This window comes from Bombina bombina, chromosome 5, assembly GCF_027579735.1.
Source record: "Bombina bombina isolate aBomBom1 chromosome 5, aBomBom1.pri, whole genome shotgun sequence".
Classification (NCBI taxonomy): domain Eukaryota; kingdom Metazoa; phylum Chordata; class Amphibia; order Anura; family Bombinatoridae; genus Bombina; species Bombina bombina.
The window spans coordinates 179601159-179613177 of record NC_069503.1 but is presented as its reverse complement, the minus strand read 5'-3'; the positions used below and the strand labels follow the sequence as shown (position 1 = coordinate 179613177).

General features: G+C 40.4%; 1 protein-coding gene across 3 annotated transcripts in view; it reads left to right on the top strand.

The window, feature by feature from the left end:
* Positions 1-12019, top strand: part of KMT2C (lysine methyltransferase 2C) — a 418185-nt gene that overhangs the window by 224390 nt on the left and 181776 nt on the right. For all 3 annotated transcript variants that reach the window (XM_053713806.1, XM_053713804.1, XM_053713805.1), the window contains 2 exons: positions 3596-3805; positions 4071-4235. In XM_053713806.1, the coding sequence (XP_053569781.1) occupies positions 3596-3805; positions 4071-4235 (375 nt within the window). The remainder of the gene's footprint in view (positions 1-3595; positions 3806-4070; positions 4236-12019) is intronic.

Sequence of the window (12019 nt, the reverse complement as noted above, 5' to 3'; positions counted from 1 at the left end):
CTGTTGCTGACTCCATTAAAGAGTCATGGCACACAGTGCCTAAAGTAGAAGGGGCCATTTCAACTTTGGCTCAGAGAACTACTATTCCTATTGAGGATAATTGCTCTTTTAAGGATCCAATGGGTAAAAAGTTGGAGGCTTATTTGAAGAATATGTATGTTCATCAAGGTATCCATTGGCAACCTGCAGTATGTATCACCACTGTGTCCAGTGCGGCATCCTATTGGTACGACGCCTTGTCTGATTCTCTTTAAGTAGAGACTCCATTGGAGGAGTTCTAAGACAGAATTAAGGCACTTAAGCTAGCTAATTCCTTTATTGCTGATTCTACCATGCAGGTTATTAAACTGGGAGCCAAGATATCTGGTTTCGCTGTGCTAGCTTGCCTTGCTTTGTGGCTGAAGTCTTAGCTGATATTTCCTCTAAATCCAAGCTTCTGGCGATCCTGGTCTAGCTAAAATAATTTCTGATGATATGGGTGGAAAAGGGTTTTTTCTTCCACAAGACAAGAAGAATAGACCTAAAGAATGTCAGAGTAATTTTCATTCCTTCCGTAACTTTAAAGAAAAGTCTTCTTCCAAGCAGGAACAGTCCAAGTCTTCTTGGAAACCCAATCAGTCTTGGCACAAGGGGAAGCCATCAAAGAAACCCACGGCTGAGTCTAAATCAGCCTGAAGGGTTTGCCCCCGATCTGGGATCAGATCAAGTAGGGGGGCAGACTTTCTCAGTTTTATCAAGCTTGGATACGTGATGTCCCAGATCCTTGGGCTGTGGACATAGTATCTCAGGGTTACAAAATAGAATTCACGACCTTTCCTCCCATGGGAATGTTCCACCTCTCAAGATTATCTGCAGACCAGATAAAAATAGAGGCGTTCTTGAAATGTGTTCTGGATCTTTCTTCCCTGGGAGTGATAGTTCCAGTTACCATATTGGAACAGGGCCTAGGTTTCTATTCAAATCTGTTTGTGGTTCCCAAGAAAGAGGGAACATTTCTGCCTATTCTAGACCTGAAGTGTTTAAACAAGTTTCTCAAAGTTCCTTCCTTCAAGATGGTTGACAAGGAAAAATAGTTGGCGCTAAGGATTCCCTAATAGCCTAGTACAATAGGGTCCCTCATACAAGGACCCTCTAACACAGAAATGAGACAAAAAAGGGGGGTGTACTGGCGCTCAATGCCTAGGGAATAGTGGATTTGTAGATATTTAATATCTTCAGTTAATAAATACAAAATGATATCAAAGTTATATCAAAGGAAGTAGTTTGGTTATAACATTTTTGCTTTAGGACTAATATGTTGTGAATAGTGTTTGGAAGTTGTAAGTAAGCACTATAGCTATTTTATATACAGTGGATATAAAAAGTCTACACACCCCTGTTAAAATGTCAGGTTTCTGTGATGTAAAAAAACAGACAAAGTTAAATAATTTCAGAACTTTTTCCACCTTTAATGTGACCTATAAACTGTACAACAACTCAATTGAAAAACAAACTGAAATCTTTTAGGTAAAGGGAAATAAAAATAAAAAAAATAAAATAATATTGTTGCATGTGTGAACATCCTTACTAATACTTTTATTGAAGCACCTTTTGATTTTATTACAACACTCAGTCTTTTTGGGTATGAGTTTTTCAGCATGGCACATCTTGACTTGGCAAGATTTGCCCACTCTTCTTTGCAAAAACACTCTAAATCTGTCAGAATGTGAGTGCATCTCCTGTGCACAGCCCTCTTCAGATCACCCCACAGATTTTGAATTGGATTCAGGTCTGGGCTCTGGCTGGGCCATCCCAAAACTTTTATCTTCTTCTGGTGAAGCCATTTCTTTGTTGTTTTGGATGTATGCTTTGGGTCGTTGTCATGCTGAAAGATGAAGTTCCTCTTCATGTTCAGCTTTCTAGCAGAAGCCTGAAGGTTTTGTGCCAATATTGTCTGGTATTTGGAACCGTTCATTATTCCCTCTACCTTGACTAAGGCCCCAGTTCCAGCTGAAGAAAAACAGCCCCAAAGCATGATGCTGACACCACCATGCTTCACTGTGGGTATGGTGTTCTTTTGGTGATATGCAGTGTTGTTTTTTTGCCAAACATATCTTTTGGAATTATGGACAAAAAGTTCAACTTTGGTTTCATCAGACCAGAACACCTTTTGCAACATGCTTTTGGGAAACTTCAGATGTGTTTTTGCTTAATTAAGCCGTGCTTGGATGTTTTTTTTTTGTAAGAAAAGGCTTCCGTCTTGCCACTCTACCCCATAGCCCAGACATATGAAGAATACGGGCGATTGTTGTCACATGCACTACACAGCCAGTACTTGCCAGATATTCCTGCAGCTCCTTTAAGATAGTAATGTACCTTAGAAAAAACACCTCTCTCTACGTCTAGACGTAGAGAGAGGTGTTTTTCCTAATGTACATTACTATCTTAGTCATCTGTGTCCTCTAGCTTGGGTATTGGTTCCCACTACTAATTGATGACGTTGTGGACTCACCATATCTTAGGAAAGAAAAGAAAATTTATGCTTACCTGATAAATTTATTTATTTCCGGATTTGGTGAATCCACGACCCTACCCTTAAATTTAAGATGGTTGTTTTTGTTTCAACCTCAGGCACCTCTACACCTTTGTGGTGTTCTTTTTTCCATTTCCCTTCGGTCGAATGACTGGGGATTGTGGGAAGGGGAGTGATACTTAAAGGGACACTGAACCCAATTTTTTTCTTTCATGATTCAGATAGAGTATGACATTTTAAGCAACTTTCTAATTTAATCCAATTATCAAATTTTCTTTATTCTCTTGGTATCTTTATTTGAAATGCAAGAATGTAAGTTTAGATGCCGGCCCATTTTTGGTGAACAACCTGGGTTGTCCTTGCTGATTGGTGGATAAATTCATCCACCAAAAAAATGTGCTGTCCAGAGGTCTGAACCATAAAAAAAAAAGCTTCGATGCCTTCTTTTTCAAATAAAGATAGCAAAAGAAAATTGATAATAGGAGTAAATTAGAAAGTTGCTTAAAATTGCATGCTCTATCTGAATCACAAAAGAAAACATTTGGGTTCAGTGTCCCTTTAAGAGCTTTGCTGTGGTGCTCTTTGCCTCCTCCTGCTGGCCGGGAGTGATATACCCACTAGTAATTGATGACGTTGTGGACTCACCATATCCGGACATAAATAAATTTATCAGGTAAGCATACATTTTCTTTTATTAAAAAACCTAGGTAGAGAAACCAAATTGGCATTAGGATTGGTTGAGTGCAAAAGACTAAAAACAGCTTTAGCCCAGGTGAAAAATTGATAATGTGTGGTTAGGTGTTTTGCATTCATAAAAACAAAACTTTTCTTTCAAATATAAACATCGTGGGAATTATCTCTGTGTTTAACCCCTTCCCACCGTTAGAATGTTCCATGCCGTCCTAACTGCGCTGGGCGATCGTGTGATTTCAATTGTTACTTATTTGTTTACATCAGAACATTGGAGGGTTAAAAAATAAATAATCCTAAATGTTTTTGAAATGTTGTAGAACAAACAGAAAATATGTTGAATTAAACAAAGGAACATTTCTAATACTACTTTAAATATGTTTGCTGTTTTAGCATATGTCTGAGAATAAAGAACAGAGTGTCTTTAACTTTAACCAAAGCTTGCTGCATAAATCCGATTTTGATTTGGATAAAAGAAAACCAAGAAACAAGCGAATACAAAGGACAGCTGAGAAAACACCTCGCTCCAAAAAGAGAAAGAAAGAGGAAGAACAGAAGTCTGCCATTTATGCCAGCTCTGAGACTTTTACTAAAATTAAACAGGTAGATATAAAAAATGTATTGAACAAGATGAAAATGAACTGGCTTAAATGTATTATACTATTTGTGTTATTCTATAGAAGGACAACAGAATGTCTTGCAATTCCAGGTGTTTTACTGTGCTGTTAAATCTGCTTGTCCTAAATGTTAGCAAGTTAAAAACAAGTCTATACCTTTGCATTAGGAGATCTATTGCTGATATTATTATGGCAAAACAAGAACCCATTAAAATTCTTGTATAATTGTCATTTTTTTTCTTTTTTTTCAGCAACTTTCTTTGCTTCCTCTAATTGAGCCAATTGTTGGGATGAGCTTTGCACACTTTCTTCCTTATGGAACTGTCCCAAATACTGCTGGAAGTAGGCTTCTTGGTGCATTTGGCAGTGCGTCCCTTGATGGAGTATCAGATTATTACTCCCAGTTAATATTTAAGGTTTGTATTTTAATGTGCCTTTTACAAATGTTCACAACAAATATACAAAGATTATTAATATTTAAAGGGACATGAAACTTTCTAATTTATTTCTATTAACTTATATGCTTAATTTTCATTGTATCCTTTGTTGAAAAGTATACCTAGGTAGGCTCAAACTGCTTATTGGTGGCTGCACATATATTTCTCCTCTAATTGTCTGTTAGCTCACAGTAGTGCATTGCTGCTGCTTCAACAAAGGATAAAAGAGAACGAAGCATATTAGATAATAGAAGAATATTGGAAAAAAATTTAAAATTGTATGCGCTATCTGAATCTTGAAAGAAATATTTGGTATTCACGTCCCACAAAATAGAGAAAAGCAATGTAGTAAACTGTTATAAATCTGCTTATGCTTTGTCCTTTCTTTCATACAGGTGGTGAGAGCCCACAATCCACTGCTCCTGGCAATTAGTCTTTCTCCTACTAGGAGGCGGCAAACATTCACAAACTTCAAAAGCTCTATTAAACCCCTCCCACCTCACTAATAAACTAGTCTCGTCTTTGCCTCTGCTGGAGCAATGTGAAGAATAAAGATATGTGCATATGATCCTTCAGAGAGAGGGGTTCTCAGACTGATTTTAGGCTTGTTTCCCCACCGTGCACTGCTTGTCAGAGGGATGTATATGGAGTATAGGTAGTGCCTCATTTTTTGCCTCATAGGAAATTAATCACAAGCCTTCCATGGGTATTGCAGGGACCTGTCCTTCGCCTCCTCCTGCTGGGTCTTCTTCAGTATACTCCTATTCCATATCATCTGCTGATATGTTTCAGCACTGGTTTACAGTTCTACTGTTTTTTCCAGTAGTTTTGTGTCTTCTGGTAAGTAGTATTTGTTTTCTTTCCATAAAGCAGGGAAAGTCCACGACTTCATTCCTTACTTCCTACGGAAATACAACACCTGGCCACCAGGAGGAGGCAAAGACACCGCAGCCGAAAGGTTAAATATCCCTCCCACTTCCCCTATCCTCCCAGTCATTCTTTGCCTTTCGTCACTAGAAAATGTTCCAACACACAGGTTTTTTTATTCCAACTGGCGGCAGCAGTGGCCGCGTTGGCCAGAGCAGCTACCTTCTGGTGAGACTCTCTGAATTTATTGAGGTGGAATCTCCCCTTGAGGATATTCGAGAGAATTAAGGCATTAAGAATTGCTAATTCCTTCATCTGTGATGCGAATATGCAAATTATATGTCTGAACGCAAAGGCTTCAGGTTTTGCGGTTCTAGCCCGCAAGGCTCTCTGGTTCAATTCTTGGTCTGCGGATATGACTTTTAAATCCCAGGTTACTTTCTCTTCTGTTAAAGGGGAAGCTCTTATTCAGACCAGGTCTGGACTCCATCATTTCCACGGTTACTGGAAGGAATGGAGCCTTTCTACCACAGTATAAGAACAACAGACCTAAGGGACGACAGTCCATTAATTTTTGCTCCTTACGTTCAGACAAGTCCCAACGATTTCAATCCTCATCCAAGCCCGAGCAGCCCAAGAGTATTTGGAAGCCAGCTCAGTCCTGGAACAAGTCCAAACAGACAAACAATCCCACTGATAAAAAAATCTGCATGAATGGGCGGCCCCCGATCCGGGATCGGATCGAGTAGGGGGCAGATTGTCGCTTTTCTCAGATGCTTGATTTAAGGATGTTCAGGACCCTTGGGTTCTGGAGGTCGTATCTCAGGGATATCAGATAGGATTTAAGTCTTCCCAGGGGCAGATTCCTTCTCTCCAGACTGTCTACAAGACCAGAGAAGAAGACTTCCTTTTTAGGTTGCGTACGGGATCTAGTCTCTTTAGGACTAATTGTCCCAGTACCTGCATCAGAAACAGGTCTAGGGTTTTATTCAAACCTCTTTGTGGTTCCCAAAAATAAGGGAATTTTTGTCCAATTTTGGATTTGAAGTGTCTGAACAAATGTCTAAGCGTCCCATACTTCAAGATGGAGACAATAAGATCACTCCTTCCCCTGGTTCAGGAGGGACAATCTTTTCACCCGGGGTAATGGTCTCTCCACCCCGAGTTATTTGCAGAGATATGCTCCAGATGGGGGATGCCAGAGATAGACCTCATGGCCTTCCGTCTAAATGCCATTGATTCAAGCTCGTAAGCCAGTTACTTGACGCATCTACCATAAGGTGTGGCAGGCTTATCTACACTGGTGTCTTCCAGTTCATAGCACTTCCTTTTGGCTTAGCTACTGCTCCAAGAATATTTACAAAGGTTCTGGGAGCTCTCCTAGCGGTTGCCAGAACATGAGTGGTGGCTCCGCCTTGGAGTGTCAACCTTGTTTTTCGTGTGAGCCAATGCATAATGTTGATATTAAAGGGACAGTCTACACTAGAATTTTTATTGTTTTAAAAGACAGATAATTCCTTGATTACCCATTCCCTAGTTTTGCATAACCAACACAGTTATATAAATACACTTTTTTTTTTTTTTTTTTTTTTTTTTTTTATAATTTTTATTGAGGTAAAGGCATAGACATTGCTACAGTCACAAGATATAGTACACATCAAGTAAAAATTGCACATTTTCAGGAATTATACATTTGCAACATACATCAGACATAGGAACAGAGTATTAACATCCCAATAGATACTCCCTGAGCAGCTCAGGCACAATATGCATTATTCAGTGCAAGGATTAAGCAAACCCAGCATATATGAAGTGCTATAATACACATCGTTGAAGTGAAACTCTCTAGAAATAGTGTAGGGCTAGAGCCCTTCAAATGTAAGTAGCAATGCCTATCATGCACAAAAGAGAACATAAGAGATGGTACCTCATTTTTTTATGTTTCAATAAGTATAACCTGACGTGCATCCTCAGTAAGAGGAGACTGCACAGGCCCTTTTGTGATCTTTAATAAAATAAATCGCAAACACATATACTCCACAGATAGGCAGCACTGGAGAAAGTAATAAGGGAGAGCTTCTGGGGGAAGCACCGTTAATAGACTGGAAAAACTCTATAGGAACTATTGTGCACACCCACCATGGAGCCAGTACAGGTCTATGATAAGAAGTTATACAAAAGGGCCATTATATACATAATAAGAATGGGCACAAACGTCCTAAATCTGCCTGAGATTGTGGAGCTATCCCCAATAATTGAAATTAGAGGGGGGGGAAACAGATATATTGTGTGATCTACCCCATATATATATAGAGAGAGAGAGAGAGATATTCCCTGTGCATAGTGTGAAAAATATAAAACTTTATACATGCAATCCAACGCCAGGAGTGTAAATAGATAGCCAAATATAAATCAACCATAAGGTACAAAATGTCTGAAATTCAAAATTAAATACATACACAAATGAAACATGGCTAGGAGAATACACTCACACCCCCTATAGGCACCACTGACCTTACTGTTAATAATATACAACGGTATACAAGGACTCAAGTGCTACTCACATTTAATATCTAGCGTAACCTTGTATTTCTTGGAACCCCTACACCCTGGCTAAGGCAGGTATGAAAGGCAATACTCAAAGCCAGATCAAAAAACTGGCCAGGTCTATCGATACTAGCTGTTTCTCTCTAGTTCTAGCTGCAGACCTAGGGCGATAGCAATAAAATGTCATTTGTATTAAATTATTTGGGTGTGCAATTCTCCTTATTAACCCGGAGGGCAGACAGTAGATTACAGACGACTTATACATAGAATAGATACTTAATAAAGTAGACCTCACACTGTATAGCAGGCCTATCCTAGAGAATATAACTGCTCATGGCTAACCTGGGTGTTACAAACAATCAGTTAGATACATGACAGATGGCTAAGAAAGTTCTATGGATACATACAGTAGATATCTAGGGGAATATATAGTACATTGTAGCAGGTACAAGAACAGATTGCAAATCTATACTTCAATCCCTAGGGCCGTCAGAGTAATATGTCTATTCATATAATGCAACTAACTGGTTAAACTCATTGAGAGATACAATTGCTTTAACTAGTTAGTAATGGCAATAAGTGTTACAGTATAACAGCCTATTGATACCGCACAGCAAACATAATAAAAAACAGGCGCAGCTTAAATGTGGAACAGTACTTTAAATTGTGGCTCCCTACCCTCCCTCACTAGGAACAAGTAGTAGTGTAGCACAGAAATTAGGCAACTAAACAAATACAGCTATTTACATTAAATCTTCAGTAGTTCTGCACTTAATAGCAACAGCAGTAGAGGTCAGTTAGACATTCTGCACAGCTTCCAATATTGTTCTTCATGAATGCAGATTCATTATTTCCAGCTACTATACAATTATGTAACAATTCAATAGGCTCTAGTATTGATGAGAGAATATTAAAGAGGTTGCAGATATAACCAGTTCCCAAGGGCTTACATGATGAATGATATTCTATATGCGCTGCATATTGATAGTTAGCAGAAGGGCTGCAGCATAATGGGAAGCTATAATCTTATACATGTATCAGCCAACAGCCCCTTAAGTGAATCTGAAATATTAGTTAAAGGAATATTCAGCTTGCATATAAGTAGATGCCCATTGGAACCTGATCCAAGTCTATAAGGAGATTTTAGTGTAGGGCTCAGATGAGAATGCTCAATGTATATTTCCAGGCTATAGATCAGCAGAAACCGATCACCACATCTAGACCCCGTAGCTCAAAATAGGTTTTTAAACTGTTCTCAGCATGATAAAGTGGCTCTATCTAAAATGTACAGCTCATAGTAGTCGCACAATACACATAGAGGAAACAGGAGAGATACACCGTACACTATGACAAGGGTTAAGTGAAATACAAAATGTTTACTAAACGTCCATATTATGAGTCCGGCCGTATATGTAGTCACAGGGTAAAGACATCTTGCTGCAGCCGCTGCCAAAATAACATATCTCAAACTCCTACAGCAACAGTAGGAACACTATAAGGTCTCCCTAAAAGAGTCTCAGGCAGTATTGCCGTCATGCAGCAGGAGAAATGGTCAATCTGCATAGGGGTTTTACAGTGTATCAAGATGGCAGTTTGCAGCCGTGTGGTGGGCAAGGGGTATCAACCTACTCCGACATTGTTGCGATGGGGGATCTGATTCAAAGTGGCCCAGTCAGTGCCCCCGGACCCCCGAGGAGTTAACACAAACACATGTACAGCAGGGCGGCTGCACTGCAAATCCAGCCAATGGAATGACCAAGCCCACCCGGCAGGATAGCTTGCCCCTGAAGTCGCAACCTCCAGTGCAAACACAACCTCGGACCTCACTCCAGACATTTCAGGAACCCCGGGTGCAGCTCTTTCCCCGGCTGTTTCTACCTGCAGGCATTTATAGCTCACATTTAGCTCTCGTGCACCAGCCGCATTTCCCAGGTCTGGGGTATGTATCAAGTAACCGCTGCTCCCGTGGGCTGGATCACTTTCTACGGAGCAGGTTGGCTTCGATAGAAGATGGCGTGCGGGAGTCTTCTGAGTAACAGCCACGTGTGTGTCGGGTGCTACAGCCGCATGCTCATAGGGCTCAGTGCTAACCTCTTTCGTATCTCGGTGACTAACGATCAGGTTATGCCGGTCTAGCCTGTTCATAAGTTTATGGTTATAGTCTTCAAAAAGGGCTAGGATAACCTTGCAGGGGTCCACCACACTCATACCACCTCGCAACCAAGCCGCAGCAATCTGCCCTGTTAATGCACTATGAAACGCTTCCGGAACTTACACAAATCTCTATCATATGCTCTTAGATAGGGGCTTAGAGTGTATCTTCCACTTGCCTTAGGATATTAGGTCATGAAGAACCCCCAAAATCGCTGTTGAAGCCGGGAGCTACTGTAGTGTGCGTCCAGTTACTTTGGCAGTTAGCTACGCCCCCCATAAATACACTTTTTATCTCTGTGATTATCTTGTATTTGAGCCTCTGCAAACTGCTCCCTTATTTCAGTTCTCTTGACAGACATGCATTTTAGCCAATCAGTGCTGGCTCCCTGGAACTTCACGTGCGTGAGCTCAATGTTATCTATATGACACACAGGAACTAACACCCTCTAGTGGTGAAAAACTGTCAAAATGCCCTGAGAGTAGAGGCGGCCTTCAAGGGCTTAGAAATTAGCATATGAACCTCCTATGTTTAGCTTTAAACTAAGAATACCTAGAGAACAAAGCAAAACTGGTGATAAAAGTAAATTGGAAAAAAAATTTAAAATTACATGCTCTATCTGAATCGTGAAAGTTTATTTTGGACTAGACTGTCCCTTTAAACTATTATCCTGGAAGGTTCTGTTTCTGTTGGCTATTGCCTCTGCTGGCAGTGTCTCTGAGATTTCTGCCTTGCAATGTGACCCCCCTTAACTTGTTTTTCATGCCGATAAGGCGGTTTTACATACTAAGTTAGTTTCCTTCCTAAGGTGGTTTCAGATCGTAACATTAATCAGGAGATTGTTGTTCCTTCCTTGTGTCCCAATCCTTCCTCGGCGAAGGAAGGTTTGCTCCACAATTTAGATGTGGTTCATGCCTTGACGTTTTATCTTCAGGCTACTAAGGAGTTCAGACAATCTTCATCTTTGTTTGTCATCTATGCAGGTAAACGTAGGGTTAGAAGGCCACTACGTCTTCCCTGTCTTTCTGGTTGAGAAGTGTCATCCGCCTAGCTTATGAGACAGCGGGACAACCTCCTCCTGACAGGATTACGGCTTATTCCACTAGAGCAGTAGCTTCTTCCTGTGCCTTTAAGAACAAAGCCTCAATGGATCAGTTTTTTAAGGCGGCTACCTGGTTCTCCTTACATATTTTTTCTATATTTTACAAGTTTGATGTGTTTGCTTCGGCTGAAGCAGCTTTCGGGAAAAAAGTTTTGCAGGCTGTGGTGCCCTCGGATTAGGGTCCACCTCCTTTTTGTTCCCTCCGGTTATTTGTTCCGTGTCCTTTGGAGCTTGGGTATGGTTTTCCCAACAGTAAGGAATGAAGTTGTGACCTCTCTCTGCCTTATGGAATGAAAACAAAATTTATTCTTATCAGATAAATTCCTTTCTTTCCTGGCAGGAAGAGTCCACGACCCAGCGCATAAGATATTTTTGTTTGTGCGGCTCCCTTTTTATAATTTCTTCTGGCACCTTTATACCCTGATGTTTCTCCTACTTTTCCTTGTTCCCTCGGCCGAATGACTGGGAGGATAGGGGAAGTGGGAGGGATATTTAAGCCTTTGGCTGGGGTGTCTTTTCCTCCTCCTGGTAGCCAAGTGTTGTATTTCCTAAAAAGGAATTTCCCTGCCAGGAAAGAGAGGAATTTATCTGGTAAGCATACATTTTGGGGGTTTTTTTTGGCACTATATAAGCCTTTTTGGGTATTTGATGTCTATATGTATATAGCCCTGGGACAGAATTTCTTTTATGTCTTTAGGGCCAGACCTCTTGTCTCAATGCCTGTTTTTCCATTCGGATCTCTAAGCTTGATGGCTTGGTGATTGAACGGTTAGTTCTTTGACATAGAGGTTGTTCTGATTCTGTGATTAAACCATGGGTTTTCTTGGCATTCTTTCAGAATTCCTAGCATTATGCAGTTTTTACAGGGTAGGCTGGGTAAGGGCCTATCTGCCAGTTCTTTGAAAAGGCAGATTTCTGCTCTTTCAGTTTTGTTTCATAGGAAGATTGCTAATCTTCCTGACATCCAAGGTTTTGTTCAGGCTTTGGTTCGGTTCGTATTAAAGGGACAGTCTAGTCCAAAACAGACTTTCATTATTCGGATAGGGCATGTAATTTTAAACAATTTTCCCAACTACTTCTATCACCAATTTTGCT